The 24869-nt window shown below is 47.0% G+C and overlaps 2 protein-coding genes across 10 annotated transcripts in view; one reads left to right on the forward strand and one right to left on the reverse strand.

The window, feature by feature from the left end:
* The window catches only part of RIC3 (RIC3 acetylcholine receptor chaperone), a 40036-nt gene extending 28825 nt beyond the window's left edge, over window positions 1-11211 (forward strand). For 4 of the 5 annotated variants that reach the window (XM_019629273.1, XM_019629274.1, XM_019629275.1 and 1 more), the window contains one exon: window positions 8055-11211. In XM_019629273.1, coding sequence (XP_019484818.1) covers window positions 8055-8488 — 434 coding nt within the window. In that variant the 3' untranslated portion in view covers window positions 8489-11211. The remainder of the gene's footprint in view (window positions 1-8054) is intronic. The other variant, XM_019629278.1, reaches the window with a different exon arrangement.
* A 1777-nt stretch (window positions 11212-12988) lies between these two features.
* TUB (TUB bipartite transcription factor) overlaps window positions 12989-24869 on the reverse strand; it is a 92060-nt gene continuing 80179 nt past the window's right edge. For 3 of the 5 annotated variants that reach the window (XM_019629268.1, XM_019629270.1, XM_019629272.1), the window contains exons 4-12: window positions 24584-24727; window positions 23212-23409; window positions 22040-22158; window positions 21396-21593; window positions 21039-21151; window positions 20060-20174; window positions 18426-18524; window positions 18028-18199; window positions 12989-17615 (exon numbers count right to left, since the gene is read on the reverse strand). In XM_019629268.1, the coding sequence (XP_019484813.1) occupies window positions 17482-17615; window positions 18028-18199; window positions 18426-18524; window positions 20060-20174; window positions 21039-21151; window positions 21396-21593; window positions 22040-22158; window positions 23212-23409; window positions 24584-24727 (1292 nt within the window). In that variant the 3' untranslated portion in view covers window positions 12989-17481. The remainder of the gene's footprint in view (window positions 17616-18027; window positions 18200-18425; window positions 18525-20059; window positions 20175-21038; window positions 21152-21395; window positions 21594-22039; window positions 22159-23211; window positions 23410-24583; window positions 24728-24869) is intronic. The other 2 variants (XM_019629269.1, XM_019629271.1) reach the window with 1 other exon arrangement.

Here is a 24869-nt window from a genome sequence, read left to right on the forward strand (position 1 = left end):
TATTGCACCAGTCAGAAACTTTGGTACACTACTGAATAGAAGTGGTGAGAGCAAGCATCCTTATTTTCCAGATATTGGGGGAAAGCGCTCACACATTCTCCGTTAGTATGATGTGAGCTGTTGGTTTTTCATGGATGTTCTTTTCCAGGTTGAGGAAGCTTCCTTCTAGTCCTACTGTGTTGAGAATTTTTAATCATGAATGGGTGTTGAATTTTTGTTCAACTGAGATCATATAATTTTTCTGTCTTACTCTGTTAATATGGTGAATTACACTAACTTTTGAATGTTTAAACAACTTTATATTCCTGGGATAAATTCTTTCTTTGTCATGATGTTATATACGGCTAGATTCAACTTGCTAAGGACTTTTTATTTCTGTGTTTATGAGGGTATTGGTCTGTGATTTTCCTTTCCTGTAATCGCTTTGGTTTTTATTTCAGGGTAATTCTGGCCTCATAAAATGCATTGGGATGTGTTTTTTCTTTTTCTATCATTTTGAAAAGTTTGTATAAAATTGCTGTTATTTCTTCCTTAAATGTTAGATGGAATTCTCCAGTGACACCATGTGGGCCTAGAGTTTTCTTTTGGGGAAGACTTACATAGCTATGAATTGAATTTCTTTAGCAGATAAACAGTGATATTCAAGTTAATCTGTTTCTTTTTGACTGAGCTTTGACAGTTGTATATTTCAAGGAATTTACATATTTCATCCAAATTGTCAAATTTACTATTGATATGAAGTTGTTCATAGCATTCCCTTATAATCTATTTAATGTATGTAAGGTCTGTAGGGTTGTACCTTGTTCTGCTCATGATACTGACGGGTAAATTGTTCTTTCTCCAGATTCTGTCCCTAATCAGACTGGCCAGAGGTATATCAACTTTGTTGATCTTTTTAAAGGACTATATTTTGGTTTCATTGGTATTTTTCTTTTTGTTTCCTATTTTATTGATTTCTCTTATTTACTATTTCCTTCCTTTTGCTTACTTTGGGTTTAATTTGTCATTTCCCACCCCCCCCTAGTTTCTCAAGGTGGAAACGTAGATCCTCAATCTGGGGGTTTTTTGGCCATTATTTCATTAATGATCTCTCTCTGTCCTCCTCCTGTTTCTCCAGTTGCACATATGTGTTAGACCTTTGATATTGCCCCACAGGTCTTGTACGGTCTGTCTTTTTTTCAGTCTTTTTCATACATGCTTAATTTTGGATAATTTTTCTTGCTTTGTCTTTATTTTCTTGCTCTGTCTTCATATTTATCAATCTTTTCTTCTGCCATATATAATCTCTTAATCTCATTAATGTATTTTTTCAATTTTTTTGCCATTTTTAATGAAGTTTATTGGGGTAACACTGGTTATTAACACTATAAATTTCAGGTGTACAACTTTATAATATGGCACCTGTATACTCTGTTGTGTGTTCATCACCCAAAGCCTAGTCTCCTTTTGTCACCATATCTTTTTTATAACTTTTATTTCTCTCATACATTCATATTTTCTTTTACCTTCTTAAACATATGAGGCATATTTATAACAGTTTCTTAACAGTCTTGGCTGCTGCTCTTATCATCTGTGCCATTTTTTGTTGTGTTTCTGGTGATTATTATTTTCCCTTGTTATGAGTCCTAATTTCCTGGCCTTTTTGCCGGGTCAATTTTGGTTGGATGGTGAATGTTGCAAATTTTACATTGTAGGATGCTGGATTTTGTTTTAGTGCTTTAAAAAGTGTTGGCCTTCTTTCTGTCACACAGTTAAGTTCCCTTAAAGGCTTGTTTCTAAGATTTGTTAGGGTGAGTCCAGAGCAGTCTTTACTCTGTGGCTAATTTAGGCCTCCTAGTAAGGCAGTACCCTTTTCAGGAGTCTACCTAATTCTCCACAGGGTCTTTCCTTTCTGGCTACTGGGAACGTGAACTATTCTCAGCTATGTGTGAGCTCCAGTAATTTTTAGGCCTAATGCTTTCAGTAGTTATTTTCTTGGCCTTGGGTAGTTCTTTCCCATATATGCACAAATGAGAGCTCAGCTACAAACATAAAGCGTTCCCTCTGAAGATCTCTGGAGCTCGACTTCTGTGAAGCCCCTTTCTTTCTAGTATTCTTCCCTGTAAATTCTAGCTGCCCTGGCCTCCTTCACCTCTCATCTGTCTTCCCAACTCAATGAGACCACTGGGCTCTGTTTCCCTCTTCTCAGGGATCATGCTACACTACCTATTATGTAATGTTTGAAAATTGGTGCTTGCTGTTCTTTGTTTGGTTTTCTAATTGTTTAATGGGCGGAGCCTCCATGCTTCCATTATTGCCAGAGCAGAGGTATGAGCCTACACATTTAACAGCAAAATGATTCCAGATATACTAAATAGTTAAGGATGGAGAAGAGGAACCTTAAAAACTAGAAAAAGAATGGTTACAAATATGTACCGGCTCTTTAGCAGGATGGGACTTTTTAAGCATAAGATTCATTCATAATAAGAACTCTCAAAAAAATAGGAATTTCTTCAACTTGATTAAAAAAGGAACCTACGAAAACCTACATCTAACATTACACTTAATGGTGATAGATGAGTGCTTTCCCCCTAAGGTTGGGAACAGGCAAGGATGACTTCTCTTATTCAGCGTAGTTCGAGGTAGTGCAGTAAGGCAAGTCAAGGAGGGGAGGAAGCATACAGATTAAAAAGGAAGGAATAAAACCGCCCCTATTTGCAGATTCCATGATTGGCTATGTAGAAACCCCTGAGGAATTTATTCTAAAAACTCCTAGAACTAATAAGTAAGTTCAGCAGGGTTGTAGGACACAAGATAAACATACAAAAATCAATTGTATTTCTGTATCTTAGCAATGAACACGTTGACATCAGAATTAAAAATTTGACATCAAAATTAATTTTTAATCATTCAAACAAAAATGAAAGACTTAGGTGTAAATTTAACAGAACATGTACTGGACTTGTGGGCTGAAAACTATACAACCCTGATAAAAGAAATCAAAGAAGGCCTAACTAAACGGGAAGACATACTATGTCCGTAGATTGGAAGACTCGTTAGTGCAAATGTCAGTGCTTCCCAAATTGACAAACAGGTTTAACACAATCCCTGTGAAAACTTCAGCAAAATTTTTTGTAAATACAGACAAGAAGCACAATTCATCTAAGGACAAATTGATAAACTGGACTTACCAAAATTAAAAACTTTTATTCTGTGAAAGACCCTGTTAAGACAAGGAAAAGACAAGCTGCACAGTGGGAGAAAATATTTTCAAATCATATACCCGACAAAGGACTTATATCTAGAATATATAAAGAACTCTCAAAAATAGTAAAAAATAAACAATCCAGTTAGGAGATTGGAAAAATATATAAACAGACATTTTACCAATGAGGATCTAGAGATGGCAAATAAGCACATGAAATGATGTTCAACATCATTAACCACTAAGGAAATGAAAATTAAAATCACAATGAGATACCACCACTACACACCATCGAATGGATAAAATAAAAAACAATAACATAAAAAACAATAACACCAAATGCTGTTGAGGATGTGGAGAAACTAGATTCACTCATACATTACTGGTGGGATGTAAAATAGTACAACCACTCTGGAAAACATTCTGGTAGTTTCTTGAAAAACAACATGCAACTACTATAGCAATTACACTCCTGGGCATTTATCCCAGATAAATGAAGACGTGTGTTCACATAAAAGTTGTACATGAATATTTGTAGCAACTTTATTTGTAGCAGCCCAAAACAGGAAACAACCCAGACATCCTTCAACAGGTGAATGGTTAAACTGTGGCGCATTGATACTGTGGTGTGCTCTTAATACTTAGCAGTAAAAAGGAATGGACTATTGATACACTCAGCAATCTGGATGGATTTTCAGATAATTATGCTGAGTGAAAAAAGAAGTTAATTCCAAAAGATTACATACTGTGTGATTCTATTTATATAACATTCTTTTTTTTTTTAAGATTTTATTGGGGAATTGGAGAAGGGAACAGTGTTGGGGAATTGGGGAAGGGGAGCATTGTGTTTTTCCAGGACCAGTCAGCTCCAAGTCAAGTTTTTGACCTTCAGTCTTTGTGGAGAGCGTAAGCTCAGCTCCAAGGCCAGTTGCCGCTTTTAATCTAGTTGCGCGGGGTGTGGGGAGTGTGTGTGTGGGGGGAGCGCAGCCCACCATTTCATGCGGGAGTCGAACCGGAAACCTTGTTGTTAGGAGCATGTGCTCTCACCACAGCTCAGCTTAGGCACCGCTCAATGGCCCATGTGGGAATTGAACCAGCGATGCTGTTGCTCAGAGCTCGCACTCTAACCAACGGTGCCACCCAGCCAGCCCCAGTATATATGACATTCTTGAAATGGCATAATTATAGAAATGGTGAACAGAATAGTTGCCAGAGGTTAAGGAGAAACTCGGGGCAGGAAGGAGTAGGCTATAAAGGGGTGATGTGGTGATAGAAATATTCTGTATATTGACTCTGTCAGTACTAATGCCCTATGTGTGATATTGTGGTAGAGTTTTGCAAGATATCCCCATTGGGAGAAACTGGGTAAAGGGTACAGGGGATTTCTGTATTATTTCTTACAACTACAATTATTTCAAAATGAAAAGATTAACTTTTTTTAAAGCAACGCAAGAAACTGTAAGGAAAAAGATAGTGTAGCTTGAATACACAAAAGTTTTACCTTCTGTAGATCAGAGAATATCACAACGTTTAAAAGCCAACATTAGACTGGAAAAATATTTGTAACAAATAAGATTGAGAAGTTATCTTTTTAATATATAAAAAATTATATAATTAATTTAGAAAAGTGATGTCTTCCTGTATAAGCAGTGCACAGAAAAAAAAATGGAACTGACTACAAAATATATGAAGAAGTATTTCAATCTCACTGGTAATTAAGGAAATAAAAATTGGAATTCCATTTTTTCTCCAAATTGCAAATGTTCACTGTATAACCGCATTCCCAAATAAAGTCAAGTCCTTACCATGTTTATTTTCTACCTACCTCTTGAGTGTTGTTGAATTTTAGTTACAAGTGATAATAACTTTTAAAGATTGAAGTATTTAACAATGGCATTAAATTTCTAACCACATTATCAATAATTATTTATTTTACATTGACAATTCTTACTTATGGTTCACCACTTTCTTGTATACGGTATCTTTCAGGAGTTTAAATTTTTGATTAATTTTTGTATTTGTCAGAATGCTTCTTTAATTGCCTCTCCCCCTACCCCCATATAGAGTGCTGTACTTTCTGAGCACTTGGATGTCTATGCATGTGAATTTTTTTACCTTTATGCAGATAATTATTTGGCTGGATATAAAATTATATGATCATATAATTTATAAGTCTGAAAACATTACTTCATTCTGTACTTTCATTTAGTGTTGAAAATGAGAAATCTTATCCCAGTCTGATTCTTTTTCTTAATAGGCAACTTGTTTTTAGTTAGCTAGTTTGTTTTCTGTCTGGAAATTTGTATTCTTTTTAATACTTAAAATTTGAATTTGGGCAGGTTCATTGGCATATGTCTGAGTATGTATGATTGCATAGATTTTTTCATAGTGTTTTCCATCTGAAGACTTGAGTCTTTCTTTAGCTCAAGGACATTTTCTTTTATAATTTCTTTGGTTGTTGCTTCCGTTTAACTTAATCTGCCTTCTCATTCTAGAATTCCAGTAATTCTGAGATTGGATATCTTGGATCAGTCTTCCATGCAGCTTATCATTTTTCTCATAATTTCTGTTTCTTGGTGATTTTTATCTTTGTTCTAGGAGAATTCCTCAACTTGGACTCTGATACAGCAATTTGTTTTTTAGCCATGTACATTTCAATCTGCTATTTTCTTCCTCTAAGTTTAAATGTGTTTTGTAATTATGACTTTCTGTTTCCAATAGCTCCTTTTTATTTGCTGTTTGCTCCATTTTTTATATTGAAGCCATGTTGGTTTTATTGGTAAAATATTCTTCTAAATATTACTGAGAATATCAATTTTAAGTTGGCTGACATTAACTCCTATTTCCTGCCTTGACTGTTTTTTAGGGGCTCTTTACATAGTTTGCTTAGATTGGTTCCCCTGTTTTGGACTGCTGATTTCCTCATAGGACCAGTGAGTTTTTTTTGCTTGCTCATATTTTTAATGAAGCTCTTGAGTAACCAGTAATGTTGGCTGATATGGACTATCTCAGCACTTGTGTGAGTCACTACTTAATTTTCCTCAGCAAGCCTCACCATCTTAAACTGATAGGCATGGTAGTCTACAGGTAAGCTTTGTTCTTGGTGTGGGAAGAAGGCAGCAAAATGCTGGAAAATGGACTTAAGTGTTCAGTGGCTGGAAGCCAAGTAGCAAGGAGGCTTCCCCAGGCCCTGCTGTTGACCAAGGAGGCGGTGAGGACCTTGGGTAGCTAAGGTCCCTGTTACCCAGCATTCCATCCACAGTAAGCTTAGTAAGCCTGGAAATCAAGACTGCATTGGCCAAGATTCTTAACACACTACTGTCAGTGATGGTGAGGATGTGATAAGATGGACAGTCTTTTACATCACTAGTAGGACTAAAAATGTACACCATTCTTTTGGAAAGTAATTTGGTAGAGTGTAAAAAAAAAGGCTTTTAAAATGTCTACTCCCTTTGTTCTGGTTTTCATATTTCTAGAAGTGTATTCTAAAGAAATAGGAAAGTAGACATGGATTTATATTCAGAGGTTTTAACTGCTGTGTTATTACAATAAGGGAAAATTGAAAAGACTCTAAATGTCTTACAGAAGAGGCGTGGTAAATCATATCAATTATGTAGCTGTGTGATGGGCTGTTTATTTTACAGCCAACTTTAGAATGCCTAATGACATGAAGAAATGCTCATGATATAATGTTGACTGAAAAACGTCAGGCTGCAACATTTTATATACAGTACAAGCCTTTATTAAAAAAGAAAAAATATATAATTGTATATGATAAAAAGGCCAGAAGTAATACAACAAATTATTATCAGTGGTGGGATCTTAGATGATTTGTTTTCTTTTTAAATTTTGTATTTTTCAAATCTTCTACATGAGTCTGTATGACTGTTATAATTAGAAAAAAACAGTAAATGTAAAAATCTCTCTCCATACATTCTGCTGCACCAAAAGAGACCACTGCTTTTCAGAATTTGTAGGCAAAAAGTGGTTTACATTAGGGTTGAATTTGCCGATTATCTTAATGTGTAAACGGATTTGGAATTCTCCAGCTTTCCACGCTGCGCAGCGAGCATGGCTGCGGCTGCCAGCACTGGCATGTGAGCTCCGCAAGGCCATCTGCTGCGCAGGCGAGGCGTGGCTGACACAGATTTATTTCATTTTGTTCTTTGATTTGGCAACATTTTCTCTTTCCTTATTATCATAGCTGGGATTCAGGACCAGTATTACTCATTTTGTTTACCAGTGTGTTGTTTTCTTTTGTTCCATTTTGTGAGGATGAAGAAGCCAACAATGGAAATTCTGTCTTCTGAAATGCAGTGCTTGTCCTTGGGGATCTTGGGCATGTCTTGCTAAGGCGTGCGCTCTTTCTGATATTTAACAAGCCATTTCAGTTGTTTTGATTAGTAGAAGGCTTTGTGGTGTATTTTTCAAAGAGCTTAGCGTTCCTTCTCCCCATGCCTCTCCCCCACCCCTGAAGATTTGGAAATGGTTCCACATAGAAATTATAAACATTAGCCTTGAGCTGTGCTCTCTCCATCTGGTGTTTGGTACTTCTTTTTTTCTTTCTTTCTTTTTTTAACTGAAGGCTTGTGTCTGTTTAATCTTCATCACTACTGCAGAAGCAGGTGTGAGACTTACACTCTGCCCCAAGCACCCTGCACTGTAGGGATTTTCAACTGAATTGGGATAGTTAGCCAGACTTCTACGAATTTACTCAAGTGAAACTTTAGACCTGTTAGTCATCTGAGAGATTTCTTGAATGGATTTGTTGGGATGGGACGGCTACCGCCTGAGAAGCTTCTTTGAGCCTGACGCTTTATTTTTTTGAAGAGACATTCTTAGTAAGACTTTGTGCTACTTTTCTCTCTAGGTTACCCTGAAGAGACTTATCCAATTTATGACCTTTCAGATTGCATCAAGCGTAGGCCAGGAACAGTCCTGGTGGATTACCCGGACCCAAAAGAGCCCTCTGCTGAAGAAATAGCTGAAAGCATGGGAGTGCTAGAAGAAGAAGAACCTGACCATTTGGGTTGGGAAATGCCCACTGACCCCAGAGCCCAGGAAGATAATTCTGGTACCTCGTGTGACCCAAAGCCGGAAACCTGTTCCTGCTGTCTTCATGAAGAAGACGATCCCGCGGTCTTGGCAGAGAATGCTGGGTTCATCGCCGACAGTTACAGGGAGCAGGAGGAAACCACCAAAACGTGGCCCCAGGACTTTAGAGATGAGGGGCTGGGCACCAGTGCTGACAAAGCATATACAGGTGGCACACTGAGGAAGCGGAACCCCCCGGGGTTAGAATGAGAACAGCCAGTTTGGTGAAGTCTCCATTACCCTGGTCCCAACGTGACTGATATCTCCTCTCTCAGATTCCATCCTTGGCCCTGCGCCCTGCACTTCATTCCCTGTGTTTAAGTATCCTAGCCAGTCAGGTCACTGCCGTAGGTAGCGTGTATTCTTCCTGGTGCTCACACACCTGCCACCTTGTAAAACGTCCCAGCGATTAGGAGGAACACAAGACAGCTTCACGCCTTCTCTTCCTGACTTTCCTCCAGCACAGTCAGTCCACTGAGTAATTGTCAGATCTGTCATAACTACCGGTGGGCCACTCGGGGGCAGAGGTGCGCCTCTTTGTGCTAGGACTAACAGATGGTTTACCTGGGAATGAACATCAGCTTACACAATGATGAGGACTTAAGGTTGCAAGAGTGAAGATTTCAGAGGCCAAGATGCCTTATTCTCTGGGCCTGGAGCAGGTTAGTGGTCCCCTTTTGTGGGGATGATGGCGCCAGAGCAGGGTAGGACCCTGCTGTCTGAGCTGAAGGCCCTTCGTCTCAGCGACGGCCTTGTTAGGGCGTTGATGCCTCAGATCCCCTTTTCTCCAGAGGAGCAGAAGGTACCCATTGACCGGAAAATCAGCCCAGAGACCTGCTGGGGGACTGACTGCTTTGCTCTGATATTGCCTAGATCTCGAGCTTCCATTATCCCTGTTCTGCTTAACAGAAATGCCAAACCCATAAGCACCTGTGTACCTCTGGCTGTCAGTGGCCAGAGGAAGCTTTAGATAGAGACTTCAGTCCCTGCCCTGCAGAGCCAAGGCTCGAGGTTGCTGAGGCCACAGGAAAGCCTGCCCAAGGGTGGTGGTCCTGCCATGAGATATTTGGAAGACCAGGGAGCCAGCAATGGGGAGAGAGCCCATGCGCTCGTGGACAGTCCTTGCCTAGAAGCAGTTTCTGAATGTTGTGCCCTCTGGGAAATTTGTTTTCACAACCACATGAATTGAAACAGAAATGAGGAGGACTGAGCCTGTAGACAAAGTGCCAGCCTAACAGGGAAGTTGCAGCATGTGGCAGAGAACCAATGTAGCAGTGCCCAGGGGAAGAGACCATTTCTGTTTCCGTATTCAGATATCTGAGTCTTCTGAGAGAGCTGGGGAAAGGAGGAGGAGGCTGGTTAGGCCTGGGAGGAATTGGACCAAACCACAGGCTTCATCTCTAAGATTCCATCTGTCATGTGTGTTCTTGAGACAAGATGGCACCCATACATCCTGTCCAGTAAGGATAAGTGAATTCAGTTTACATGTGAGACCTGAGAGTTTAAGGAGGACACATTCCTGAGGACATTCCCAGTCATGAAATGGGGAAGACTTGAACATTAAGAAATTTGGAGCTAGATATGGCTTTTAGAGTTCTGTTGTTCCCGGCATGAGTGAGATGACAGGAGCGTGGTTTAAATCACAAATAGAAGCATCCAGGCGGCTGTTAGAAGGTACGGGGTCGTATTAAGATAACGTGTCAGCTACTACTAGGCATTTCTTGATAGTTAATGAATTATAGAGAAAAGTCCAAGACTGAGTCTATGGAAAGTAGATTGCATCTATTTTGTGTGGAACATTTGATTCACTTGTAACAAATGCAGTTTAAAATGTACTGAAAATAATCTAGATGTAATGTTAAAGGTAAAAAAATAACGTAGGTGCTTTTCACTGTTTCGATGAATTGTTTTCTGTGTTCTTTCCTTTCATTCACCATTAGGGGTTGCTTTATGAGGAGAGTCCTGGGTCCATGTTTTAAATTTCTTTTCTGCCTTAGGATAGATTCCCCTATTAGAGATGCATATGTTTCCTTTTAGCTTATTCATTCATTCATTCAGCACACACTGCTCAGAATTGGGCAGTGGGAACAGAAGGCTCCATTCCTACCTTTAAAAAGCTTGGTTTAATGTGGGAGCTTTATCCAATTTATTTTTTTAATGAACTATGAACTTTAAAAGGGCTCAAGATCGGGAATTCTTCAGGCAGAGCAATGTTGGTCATGATTCCACCCCTGCCTGTTTTCACAGTAAGATTTCATCAGCTCCTTAACTCTTCTGAGCCTTGGCTTTCGCACCTCTGAAGCAGGGGAGTAAAAGCACGGGTCTCACAGGGTGGTTATGAGGATTAAATGAAGTCATCAGTGCCCGAAAGCAGCGTTGGTCCTATCCCATAATAACCACTCAGTAAGAGGTAGCTGGTATACTTTTATTGTACAAAGTTTTATGCTGTAATTGAGGTATGGACCCAAATCTACAGGAGTACAGAGAGACCATTTTTGCCAAGTACATCCAAGAAACTTTCCAGAGGAAGTGGGTCTTGAGGCATGCTAAGAGCTTCTCCAGGTGGGCAAGGAAGAGAGGACATTCTTAGCAGAGAGTGGGTGTGAAAAGAAATGGATATTCAGGTATTTTGATGAGGTTGCTTTGTAAGGTGTCACATAAGCAACTATTTGGAATGTTAAATTTTGGGGGAAAGGGGCTTATGAAAATAGTTCCAGAAGTACTGGGAGCTCATCACTCTTGCTGCCCTAGCTCGTCGTTGATTTATATAGTAGGAATACATTTATATAGCAGATATTGTGTTGTACTTTTCAAAAATTTCAGATTAGATAGTCCTTTTTGCATTGTCTAGAATGATTTTATCCTCCAGAGATGACAACTGTATGTGAATATACAACTCAGGATGACCAAAATCATGGCACTGGTTCTTACTATCCTGCCTGATGTCTCTTTCCTCGTGCTCGTCATGCCTCAGGACTGGTGTGGGCTGTGACCTTGATAGTTCCCCTGGCCCTAGGTCTGCAGCGGCCTTTGGTCACTGTGGCAGAGCAGTCATCCCTCTGGGGGCAGATAGCTGGCCTCTAGGAAACCGCTGCATCACCTGGGACCATGCTTGGTAAGTCATGTTGGTGACCGAGCCAGGAGATCTCTTTCCGGGTCATAACAAGAGGCAAAAGGAAAGCGCCTCATTAACTCCAGGACTAGTGATGTGTGAGCTCCAGAAGCTAGGCCCCGGAAAGTAGGCAGAGGAGTAGAGGCACCTTTGGCCTCTAGAATAGATGGCGTAGGAGCACCATACTATACTCTCTCTACCTTCTATGGCTTGGGTGATCAAAAAGTTTATGACCCAAACTGGGACACTTGGGAACTTCGGTAATAATTGTGCCAGGATAATGACACGTATAAACCAGAGCTATCCTGGACATATGGTCACCCTGTTCATGGTTATTTAAAAGATTTTTCTTTAACCTGACCACTCATTAAACAATAAAAACTGCTTTCCTTTTTAGTCATAGCCTGCATCTGCTGTTTCCCACAGAGGCAGAACCAAGGAGATGGGCATGGTTCGGGCAGGAAATGCTCTTGGCCACATAAAAATGCCAAATCTGGGGTAACAAATAAACCAACCCTACTAATTACCACACTCTTAAACCCAGATTGTTTATATTCCAAAGAAAAATATAGCACTTCAGCTGTCTAGCAGTATTGAGAGAAAAACGTGAAGTATCTGACTTTTCCTTGACCATTTTTAAACAAATGTTTCTAAAATGTGTCTAACCTTTGATCATTTTTTTCTTTCCCATTTTACTACAAAGACAATAGGACAGATTTGTCCTTTTTCTTAAATCATTCCTTCTCTGAGCATCAATTTCTTCATTTATATATTTGGAATAATACCCACCTTCCAAGGCCGTTAGGATTACATGAGATACAGTTTATAAAGTCTCTGTCCCAGGGTGTAGCATGTGGTAGGTGCTCATGACAGCACTGTCACTGTCATCAAGTCCTGTACTGCTGGACTTGCCACGTGCCACCTTCCAAGGTTACCCAGACTGCCAGGTGGCCCAGCACGCGGGGCTCTGCAGCCTCTGGGTGACCTTAGTCTTGACCCCCTCCCTCAGGATCAGACTGTTCGCTTTCATGTCTGCTTCCACCACAGCTGCAGTCTCCCTTGCTCTTGATGTCAGAGCGGCCTCAGGCTGAAAAGAAAATCCCCAAGCATGTCCCAAGTCCTGTTTAAATAGGTTAGGATCTGGTAGGGCCACAGGAACCAAGGAGCAAGGTCTTCATGTTGTTTCTACCCTGGGCCTTGCCACCTTTTCCAGCTCTACGGCCTGTTTTTCATTCCTTAGGGCCAGGCCCACGGGGATACTTAGGAACCAACCGCCCGTTCTCCCAGCTGGCACAGCCGACCCTGCAGAGGGTCGCTCTAACTTAAGTGCCTCTGTCCCTCCCATTCTTCCAGGCTTCCCCAGCCTCCACGTGCAGTCCTGACCGTCCTTATACCTGACACGCGCAGGCCAGAGGGAGGTCCATTTTGACCCAATTGTCATTCTTTCCAAACAGGCCATGATCCCCTGTTACCTCCATCTTCCTCCTCACTCCTGAGGCTCTTAGGACAGAAGGAATGAATGGTGTAGAAAAAAAACCTTGTAGGTAAGAGACATGTTTTTTTTTTCTCCTTTTATAGGAAAAAAAAGTACACAGTAGTGTTGAAACAGTTCAAGTTTAATTTGTTGATATATGGTCTGTATTTAGACAAACACTTAAGTTCTACAACGTACATAATGTCAACATGGGAAAATACCAACTTTGTCATTGCACATACCAATAAATAAATACATTTGCTCCAGAATACCAAAGAGTTTATTCAAAAAGTCACTTAATAAAAGCAGTTTTGCAAGTTCATCTAAAACTCCAGATAACTTGGAACAAAATAAAATGTCTGACCACTCCAAAATAGGAAGAGACAGTCTTGTGCAAATAGACATACACATTCTAAGCGTTATGAGAACTGGCTAAATGTACGTTCCCAGCAAGAAAAGTGTCACCCATCCTAACCAAGTCCCCTTTGTCACCAAATGCAGGATTAAGGAGGCCAGAGTCGGCCTTCCCTTCCTGAGCCACTCTAAGTTCCTCTCTCGGAAACTCGGGATTCATCTGCAGCTCTGCCTGGACCTCATGGGGGAAGGGACAGGGACTGGAGAACAGAACAGGAAAGGGGTGTGACATCTTTCTTAGGAAAGAAAAAAGGCACAGTGATGAGCTAGAAAAGGTAGTGATGAAAGCAAAGATCAACTTTCATTCACTCTGACTCCTACTGTAAGCTCTGAAAGTCAGTCCGAGCTCCTCATTTTGTAGATGAGAAAACAGACCTAGAAAAATTACACAGTTTGCTCAAAATCACATAGTTATGAAGTTCAGGAATGCCTTCTATAAGACCAATTTGCCTCTCAACTTGGTTGGAAAATGAAAAAACCCAGTACTTCAGCTCTGCCTCTCCCTACTATCCTGAGATGACAGAAGACTGCAAACTGGAGGTACAAAAGGACAGGTAACCGATAAACTCAAACAAGAGTCCATCCCTTGGCCTACTCCTAGGGGCTGCTACAGTTCAACAAGTCAGGGCCGTGAGTGCTGGCCACAGCAAGAAAGCAGACTCATTCAGCTGTCTAGCAGTGTGGGCTGAGGGCCACCTGGCAGCCTGACGCCACAGGGATACCTCGACTGGGGCGAGGAATTTTTTGAAGAGAGGGCAAGGCCAGTGTAACTGCGGTAAGAGAAAACCAGGGACTCCACTGGGAGGTGGAATTTGTGCTTGCATAACAGAGCCGTGGCTATGGCCAGCCCAGCATCTCCCCTCGCTGCAGCCCCCACTGTGAGGAAAGCATGGAACTCTTAGTTTGATGTCATCACTGTTGCTTGTTAAATTTAGAACTGCCTCTGAATAAATGGCAGATTTATTTAGAGGTAAATGCCCTGCTATTTACAGAGCAAAGAAAAACTTGTTTCTACAGTTTTCTTGCCTTTATTGTCATTGAAGGAGTGGGCTCCAAAGGTTCTCTTCTGGCCTGTGATTGTCACCCTCCCTGGCGGATTCCTCCAACACCTGTCCTTGGCATGGGTCTGTACCTTACATGCTATGCTCCTGCAGCACTAGTGTCGTGATTTTTAAGGCACATTCACTAGAATACGTTTAAATTCATCCAAAAGCAATGCATGCAACACACTGATTTCTTCAGGTAATGTAGAATGGGAACTGAAACGCAACTTTCTTGGATGGCATCCTCCCAGTCGGAGCCTTGGGAGAGAGAGCTGGTGCTTTCCCAGGCATGCTTCCTTATCAGAGAGCACGGGAACGAACACAACCCGCAGGTGCACTACTTCCTTATTCCTTGCCTGTCCGTTCTTAGCAATATCCTAAGAAACCTTAGTTGATGATTTGCAGATTGCCCTTTTCCCCAAATACACACAGACACGGAGACGCAGACAGACACGGAGCACCTTGGAGCCAGAAGGAAAGAAGTGTCGGGGACGTGAACTTCACCATCTGCAGAAGAACTGTTTGGGGGCAGAGGGTGCAGTTTTGGGGGGTGGCCCCAGAAGGAGTTACGGAGCCAGGAGCAGTCATAGAAGAGCTGCCTAAGGTCTCAGCTGCCTGCTCTCTTAGGGACTGTTCATCATCGAGTTCCCTGCCCAACTAAGGACCATCTGGAGAGAGGGCGTAAAGAGCCAGAACTCTTAACTGCTGGAGAAGCTGAGCCCAGGTGGTCTCCAGGGGCTCTGGCAGCTTTGAGTCTTTGGGCCCATGACTGTGAGGCCAGTGGTCAAGGAAAACCAACATCACCGGGAATGGGGTCACAAGAACAAATCTTGTGAGGCTGGGTCTCGAGCAGGTGACTCAACTGCTCTTGTCACTCAATGCCCAACAGAGAGTTTTGTTGCTGAGCTACCTTCTCCACAGCCAGGCTAGAACACAGCCCACATTCCCGACCCACCAAAATATCCAGGCAACTCCCTCTCTTGTGTACAAGAGGAGAAAGCAGAGGATAGGAGTTTTCCATTGTGCTTCTGATTTTTCCACTCGGCCACCAGGATCTCCACTCTCACTAGGATCCAAAACCAGCTTGTTCTACCGTCAAATCACAGACTCAGAGAAACAGCTTGACCAGACTTTACAGATCATCTAGTTTCCATCATCCCAAATGTCAGCAGGTCTCTTCTCCAAGTCAGAAAAGGAAAAGCCAGACTGGGATACGGAAAGGAGGATGGCACTACAATATTTCCCGGGGAAGTGGACCAGCCCCAGTACAAAAATCTGGTGCCCTCAAAATGGCCCCAAGTTAAGAGCTGTCTAGAGCTAGACCGCGCTGACAAAAGCTAGGTCACTGGACGGGCCTCTCACAGAGACCTGTGGCTAAGGTGTGGGCAGATCTGTGCTGGAACAGGGATGCCTTGCTTTAAGCACTCAAACAGGAAAACCTACATCATGAGGAAATGAGGGCATACTACTTCCACTTAAGTCACAACTCCTTAACCTCACTACAGAGCTTCACTAACATGCTTCAAGTATGACTTTATGTTTTAAAACTATTTCTATGTAGCCTTTCCAAGCACATCTACTCTGAAGTGAGGAACAACTCCTGCTTGCTAACCACTGATTTCTGATCTCCACGTGGGCAAGCAGCTTCTGCCAGGAGACCAGTGTTCCCAAGCCGTCATGGCAGGCAGTGCAACCCAAGGAGAAGCATGGCAGTGGAGGGAGAGATCAGGCCCGGCCCCAGGACACTCACACCCCACCCATCACACCCAGATATGGAAACGGGCAGCAGCCTCGCTAGGCCTGCTCTCCGGGGGAGCCAGTCCTGGTCAGTCTGACATGATGGCTTTCAGCAAGGAACTGCCCAGTCTCCTGAAATGGTTCCAATTTCATACATCAACTCTGACTTTGCTAAGTCTCTGGAGTCGGGCAAAAGGGTGAGAGCATGTGGACTGGGCCACAGGAAGACCGGAGATAGCGGCTCCTTAGGGGATGGTGGGAACAAAGGAATCCGGTGAGCTGAAGTTCTGAACTGCCACTCACCAGCCAGGTGGCCCAGTGCACATACCATTTGCTGAGTGACTTGCCTACAGTGACAGCGTTGTACTAGTTGATCTCTAAGGGTCCTGCCCCTCTGATCTCTTAATGGTTCTGAAATATTCTTGCTCTCCTCACCCTGTCCCGTTTCTCCCCATGAAGAACCACACAAAGTCCTCAGCAACCATGACCTAGGCTGACTGCAGTGGGAGCTGACGCACAGGCACAAGCACCCGAGCTAACCAGCAAGAGCCCAGGTATGCCTACCTGTGTGTCGTCTGGGGCTGGCACCTGGGCCCATCCTTGTTTCCTGGGGGTTCTGCAGGGGCTGCTCGGCAGAGAGCTCCTGGGGCAGCTGACAGGGCTTCCAGGACAGCCCTGATCCAGGGAGCCTGTGCCATGCACCTCCTGTATTCTGAGCCTGTGTCCTGCAGGCCCTATCTTCTGAGACATCTGGCCTTAAGGGCCGGCCTCCTGTTGCCTCTGTGCACAGAGAAAACCTAGAGAAATCACATGACTTAGAACCCTAGCCCACCGGCCGATCCCAGAACCAGGCCCCTGCAATCCTGACAAGGTCCTGCCCAACCCCCAGAGCTCTGCCAGGCTTGGCTGAGGTCTTCTGAAATCAGGGGACTTTCTGCAGTTGTAAGGGCCACACTTGGCAAGCAAGCCCTTTGCGGTGTGAGGCTGATGTGCCCTACACACACACACACACGCTCACTGTGCCCCTTACTGTGGGGATCCGTTATCACCTGACTCCTGGGCTGAGTGGATGGCTGGGCCACAGCAGCCCTGCGTTGTGCTTCCTCTCCCTATATACCTCTTCCTGCCTTCCCAGCTGAAGAGGCTGCCCAGCTTGGCAAACATGACTGCAGCACGATACTAACCCAAGAGTGGGGCTGTGTGTGGCTCCTGGGGCACAGAAAGATTGCACTCTGGTCCCTTCACGCACATCCCACTCCTCTGCCTCAGCAGAGGACCAGTTCCCAGCGGGCCAGGCCAGGGAACCCACTGAGCCCAAGGTTCATCTGGCAGCAGGCCTATGTACACAGGGTAGGCAGGGCTGTCTCCGCAGGCAGGCGGCTCCACTCCGGGCTGCACGACCCTGCAGGGCACACGGAGGCCTCTATTCGCAGGCCAGCTTGCTATCGAAGCTGGACAGGGCAATGGCAAAAGCCTGCAGCGCACACAGCGGGTAGTTGTAATCCATGGTGAACACATCCTCTGCTACACGGCCAAACTGCATCACGATGTAGTCCGCTGGGGCCGGCAAGGAGGGGCAGAGAGGCAGAGTAAGGACGGTGGGCATGGGGAAGGACACACACCCAAGTCACAAGAGGGAAGAGATACCAGGGGATCCCAAAGGAGTGAAGACAGTCCAATTGGGAGGGGAGAGGGAGATGGCAGAGCAAGAAAGATGCATACAGATACCAGGATACGGGGGAGAAGCAAGTCCCTTCACAGGGCAGTCCCATCCGAGACTGCTGAGTGTACAGAATCTTGGGGTAGGGCCCCCTAGTCGTTATGGTTAGAAAGTTCTTCACATCTAACCTAAGCCTATAACCGGTGTCTTTAAGCTCTGGCCTATGTGGGCAGGGCTTGGGAGCTGAACCCTGAGCTAAGGGCCCCAGCTATCATGTGCACAGTAATGAGTAAGGGCAGAAACACTCACGGTCATTGCCATGGATGATCTGGAAGTTCTTCACGGAGGCCTGTGTGACGCGCCCGTGGAAATTGAGTACGTAGGACTGCGTATCGTCATTCCAGACAGGCGTCTTGTTTTGCAGCTCAATGATACTCTCTGTGTTCTTATTCTGCCAGCGTGATAGCAGCGTCTCGTGCTCCTGGGAGAGCAGCCTCAGCTGAGCCAGGCCCAAACCCTGGCACCATGACCGCCCCAAAACGGGATCTGCCCAAGGGGGTCCTTAGATGTCCCTAGACCCCCCCCTAGGGCTTCTCACGCTGAGCCTCTTAAACAGACACAGCAGCTGGAGTTGCGTCCTCAGCCGCTCATGCAGAGACTGGGATGTTGGGGAAGGGCTGGGGGCTGGGGGGGTGGTAGAGACTCACGTTGCGGGGCCGGATACAGACTCTCTCGTGAACCATGTTCATGCCTGGGACGATCACAGTCATCTTCCGTGGTCCCTTAAAACCTAAGACGTTTGTCTCCTGGGAAATACAGAGAGTGAGGACTCTACTTACAACTGGAGAGACTGGGAGGAAGGGAACAAAGGTGATGCGCTCGTTCTCACCAGCTCCACTTGAATGTCTAACAGGCATCTCTACACGTGTCCAAAAGGGAGCTCCTGAATCTCTGCCCGACCAGCTCCTCTTACAGCCATCCTCGCTTCAGTTCACAGCAACTCAGTTTTTCCTTTGCTCAGGCAAACAACTTGGGGCCCTCCTTGACCCCACCTTCTAATCCATCAGCAAATGCTGTCAGCTCTACCGTGACATCACATCCAGAATTCAGCCACTGTTCACCATCACCGTGTCTCACGGAGTGAGATCACAGTAATGGACTTATGTGGACTCCTTGTTTCCATCTTAGCCTCCCCCCCTCCCCCCGCAACATCTCTTCACACAGCAGCGAATAGTCCTATTAAGTCAGATCCTTTTCCTCCTTAGTTCATTCAGAGAAAAAGCTGAAGGTCTTACCTCAGCCCGCAAGGCCTCACGTGAAATGGCCCCATCAGCACCTCTTCACCATTGGCCCTCCCCTGTCCTACGAGTCAGGCATCCAGGGCTCGTGCGTGTCCTGTGTTCTCCCAACACCTGCACAGCTGGCTCTCACTTCCTGCTGGGCTTTGCCCAAGTGCTGCCAAAGCGAGGCCCTCCCTGCCATCCTTCCCAAAAGCTCACACACACCTGGATACTTCATAACCCCCTTCCCTACTTTTTTTTCCTTTTTGACATTTATCAGGAACAGATTTTTTGTGCTTATGTGTCTGTTTTATAGCTTGTCTCCCCCACTAAGAGTTTAAGTCCCACAAGGGTATACATTTATGTCTCCATTGTTCATTACTAGATCCTTAGGGCCTCAAACAGTAACTGGAACATGGCTGGGGCTCAGTAAGTATTTGGAGATTCGGGCTGCCTCCCCAGAGTTGACCAGCAGGTGGCACCACAGGCTCACACTAAACAGCTATGGATTCCAATTAGTCTCTGAGGTGCCTATGCCTAGGTTGATAGGGGTAACCTCCCAATCCCTCATTTTAAAATTAGGTGAAATCCCCTGTACTTATATTCCAGTATGGTCATTTATGAGTTGTGTGACACTGGCAAGTGACCCAAACTCTGAGCTTCAGTTTCGTCATCTATATAATAAAATAGGACTGAGCTCTTAGGCTGAGCATTCAGTGAGCTGATTATGCAAAGGGCCTTGTAGCCCCAGCAGGATGCAGGAGGGAGGACTGAAGGAATGCACTGATAAGAATCCAGACCTGCCACCTTCTTTCCAGGAGGCTCCCGGGTTGGGATGCATAGAGCCAGGCCCCGTTCCCATAGCTCTCCAAGGCTGTGGTCTGAGCCCTGAAGACAGGGCCAGGCCCCTGTCCCAGGCAGAGGCCACTCCACAGAAGGCAGCCCACCTCGATGCAGTCTTGTCTACCCACAGAGATAGATGGGATAGCCCACAGATCAGGCAGCAAGTCCTTAGCATCATGTCTAACTTGGGAGACGAGACCAAGGAACCTGGGACTCACGTAGCACACAGCTGCCAACTCCTGACGCAAGGTTCCACCTTCCAAAGTAGATGATGCCTTCTGAGGGTTGACTCCATTGTTATACACGGTGAACTTAGTGCCCATGAGGTTGGACCTGAAGGACAGGCACAATCAGTGCAGGGCCATGCCCCCTCTGCCCCAGTGCAGCCAGCAGCTCCGTCTGTCCTATGAGGAGCTTGCAAAGCATTCTGGGCTGAGCTAGGAGCAGACCTGGGGGCAACCTGCTCACTGAGTCCCTATCTTTGAGGGCGAAAGGCCTGGATTTGCTCTGAGTTGAACCAATCATGTAGTTTCAGTGAGGGAAATTTGGGGAGGTAAATCTGGGTCCCACAGAAGTTTCTCTGGAGGAACAGGATTGCTCCCATCATGGAGGTGAGCACGCAGAATGGCATCTGGCAGCACTGTAGAGGGGCCTTGGCACTGAGCCCTGGGACCCCATGCAGACTGGAGAGCTGACTCCTCTGTCCTGTCCAGCCTGTGAGTCTTGGTCCAGCCCCACCTCCAGCGTGGGCTCCTGACCTCTCAGCTTGATTTGTATTCCCCAAATCTGGCACTCTGTTCCTCGGCAAGCCCTCCTCCTCCCGAGGCTAGTTAGGAGCCTTCCCCCTACCCTGTGGTTGCTCTCTCTTCCCTCAAGGACTCACTCTCAGCCCTGCCCTTGGCACTGACTGTGGTGCCAAGGCAGTTCTTCTGTGGTGGACTGCATCATCAGTGACATCCTGGGGTCTGACCTATCTCTCTTGGTGGGCCTGTGCCCACCTGACCGAGAGCAGCTTAGGGTAGGGCATGTGAGGCCCATCCAAGTCTGGCTCTAGACTGACACAGACCTGAGCCTGTGGTTGGACCCGATGGACAAAGAGGATCCTGGGAGAAGATCTGACCCCTCTGGCCTAGACGTCTAGAGGGACACAAGATGCCCTCTAGGGAGCCTGTCCCCTTCCTGGGGATGTGCTGGTACCGCAATTTTCCGATGTAGCTGTCCCCTCCTCGAGACAAATCTGTTGGGTCCACAGAGATGAGGTAATTGGAAGTTTTACTCTTCTTTCTCTTCCTTCCCGCCAGGAGGAACACCTTGGGGAGTAGAGTAAGGTCACATTTGAGGTCCAGCCTCTGGTCCGCACACAATCATATGCCACTCACACACACGCGTTCAGCTCCTGAACATGATGTGCACTGACACACGTGTGCACTGACCAGGCGCAGGGCTTGTCTCGGGGACTGAAAGGCCAGTGCTGCGTCTGAGGCTTCCAGTCACACTCTGGCCCCCAGGACCTCGGCTGGCCCAGGTGAGGCTGCACGTCCAGGCCAAGCTCACCTTCTTCCCGTCCTCACGGTCCAGGTGCAGGAAGTAGGTGGGGTACATGCCCCGGTCCATCCCCTTCTTGTCCCGCGTGATGCGGCCCTTGATGGTGATGCCCTGGGGGGCTGGCCTCAGTGCAAACTCCTCAAGGTCCTGGACCTCCACATCCACAGAAGGCTCTGGGACTGCCAGGCTGGGGGCTGAGGCGGCCTCCTACCGGGCAGGGCACAGGAAGCAGCCTGAGCCTGGGGGCTCTAAGCAGCTGAAAGTAGGGGTGGGTCTGGGGTCCAGAGCCGCCCCTGCTGTGCCAGAGGTGCTGGGAGACAGGGCCGGGTTCCGGGATGTGGGCTTGGCCTGCTTGGCCTGAGGGTCAGCAGCTAGCTCCCCAGCCCTTCCCCTCCTCAGGAGTCCCTGGGGATGGAGATGGAGGCTCGGGCAGGTTCTCAGAGGTCATCCTGTCCAACTCCAGCTCCCTCCACCCTCCTGGCAGGCTGAGTGGGACGAAGGAAGGGCCCAGGCCAGAGATCTGGGCCCAGCTCCTGGCCCAGGAAAGCCACTCACCATCGTTTCTCCATACTCACTGGCTCTCCGACCTGAATGACCAGCCCTGGGAACACCACCGGCCACCCTCCCACTGGGCCTGAAAGCTCCCCACTCACCCTGATGGACTTCTTGCTAGCTGCGGAGCTGGGCCGGGTGTTGCTGTTTAGCTGGGAGGAGCTGGAGCTGTTCTCGTCCTCGTCCTCCTCCTCATCAAAGCTCATGCTGCTGGAGACGCCTGGGCCGGGCAGAGGAGCGGGAAGAGATGAGTGGTCGTATATACATACCCAGATCAACACCGTTCACAGGCACTGAGTCACCCGTACCTGCCTGCACACACACGCACAGCCGTGTGTGCACATGTGCACGCACATGCACTCCCACACATATATCCATATATACACAAGGACACTCTTGGTTGCATGCTGGGACTGGTCACGATCCTTGGGGTGTGAACCCCCCTCCCCCAGCTTCAGCTCAGTCCCTCCATCAGAGCCCCTCCTCTCTAGCACTTGCAGTGCCTGTCTCCTGTGTAGCAAGGCCTGAGTTGAGCTGACCCTGCTCTGGAAGCCTCCATTTCTGGCCTCAGGCCTAGGAGAGGCCTTGGCTGGCACAGACCATGGAATCTGCCTGGGGAAAGGCTCAGCTCCTTACTCAGCCTGAGGTGCAGGGCCCACCGACGCCTCTCCCCAGCCTGGCTGCGCTCCTCTGTCTGAATGCTTCTCGCCACCCGAAATGCCATCCTTAGCCTCAGATTGCCCCAATAGCCATTTCTCCAGGAAGCTGTCCCTGATCCAGTTCCTCAGAATGCGTGGCACTGCAGGGCTTCCCTCTGCCACCTCGCGCCAGGGGCTCCCTGGGGCAGGGCTCGTGGTGGGAAAGCTATCTGGGCAGCAGGTTCCCTGGGAGGATCTGCGCTGCCTCTCAGCATCCTGACCCTGCCCCCCCCTGGCTCACAGAGAACGTTTTACAAAAGGAGGCTTTTCCCAAAGGAACCAAAGGGAAAGGAAATCTATCCCCAAACCTGGGCCTCCCTGGGGGCAGGTGATATGGGTGGAGCAGACAGGGCTGGACTATGGGCCAGCTGGTTACCCCAGTTCAAACTGCTTTCCCTTAACTTGACCTTATCAGGGGGCCCTGCCCAAGTTTCTCACTGGTCTCCCAAATATGGCCCCCACCGAGATCTGGGGGGGCTGGAACAGACACAGGAGGGCCATGCTCCCCTAGAAGGGTGCATCTGAGAACCTTGGACTGAGCTTTGGGGGTGACACTGGACCCCCATGGGGCTCACCCTTCCTCTGCAGCGTGGCACGGAGGTCCTGCACGCTGGGCGGTGCGCCCCCACCAGCTGCCGTCTCCCCTGCGTCCTGGGCGTGGTCCGACTGGCCCACAGTCAGGATCTGCACTGGGCCTCGGGCCTCAGACTTGTCTTCTGCCAGAGCTGCTGGCCCGCTGGTGCCTGCAGGCCACGGACACGCCTGAGTCCCGTCTGGGGGTGGGGTGGGGGAGGGGAGAGCTGGATCCTCAGATTTCCATGAAGTGGGTGAGGGATGAGTAGGGGGACCATTTGCAAAACTGACTTTTAAAGAACTAATGATTGCTATCAGCCTCTTAATGATTGGTAAACTATGAAGGGACACGGGCTCGGTTTCTTCTGCTGTTCCCCGAATTAGTTGCCGAGGGTTGGTTTGAAATGCCTCAAAATCCCTAGGCAGACGGCAGCCACCTACGAAACCAACTACACAGTGAAAAAGACAAAATGGAGAACAAGGATCCGTCCAGCTCACAGCCTAGGTCACCACTCATTCACGTATGCAGCCAGTTACAAGCTATCAGTGCTGATGTTCACTCTCTCATAGACACACACACACACACACACACTAAACACATCATTCAAAACATGGGCCCCTTGAGAAAGACTGAGCTTGGCCTACACTTGCTTCCCAAATGGAGGATCTCCCATCCTACGCCAACCTTCCTGCCCAAGTTGCCACAGCTTCAGTAACAGAAGCAAGGCCTGGTCCACACTCTGCCCAGCTGGGCTATGCCCCAAAATGCAGCAGTCAGCTCCAGAAGCCTATGGACCCTGCACCCCACTGTCCAACCACAACCAGAAGCCTGGAAGTCAGTGCCCATGAGCAAGGGCTGAGGAAACGGGGTGGAGCCAGCAGAAACAGGACTCGGGGCAGGGGCCACCATAACTGCCCTTGATCTTGGGGGATCTTTTCTGGGGGGGAGAGGAGCAGAGGAAACAGACTGGTCTGTGGGTCCACAGGGTAGAATTGGGACTAGAGAGCTGCAGAAGCCCACATGATGGCTGGGAGGCCACACAAGGATGAAGCAGGCTGCCTGAGATGCCGTGAGCCCAAAGGGAGGGAGAGGCTGCTCAGGCTGGGCAGGAGGCAGGACTTCCTGGGCCACAGCTGAGCTAGATTTCACTTCCTGGCAGTATGGAGGGCCTGCCCACACCCGCAGGCCAGCCCAGGTACCCCATGAGCTAGAGGAGGCCTGTGAGCCAGCTGCGTGGGGTCCCGAGCGCCCTTTTGTGCCTTCAGTGAGGCCTCCTACCCTGTCCCTGACCTCCGAGTCTGGAGGATAAGCCTCCCCCAAACCTACAGTGGGGGCCAGGCCTCCTGCGGAGGGCTGTGGGGAGGCAAGCCAACCTCTGTGCTTCCCCTTCTTCTGTTTCCTCGAGGCCCTGCCCTGGCCCCCTGCTGCGGCCGCTGCCTTGGTTCTCTTGGCTGAGGCTGGTGCTGTTGGGTGGGCAGATCCCAGCTGCACAGTGGCAAGTGAGTCAGCCTCTTGAACTGCTTAGGAGAGAGCCAGAGAGCAAGAGTGAGCAAGAAAGAGTGAGGGAGAAAGAGAGAGAGAAGAGAGGAGGGAGGGAGAGAGAGAGAGAAAGATGGGTACTAGGTGAGACCAGAGCTCCAACTTGGACACACTTCCCAG

The sequence above is a fragment of the Hipposideros armiger genome, unplaced genomic scaffold (genome assembly GCF_001890085.2).
Source record: "Hipposideros armiger isolate ML-2016 unplaced genomic scaffold, ASM189008v1 scaffold_834, whole genome shotgun sequence".
Lineage (NCBI taxonomy): Eukaryota > Metazoa > Chordata > Mammalia > Chiroptera > Hipposideridae > Hipposideros > Hipposideros armiger.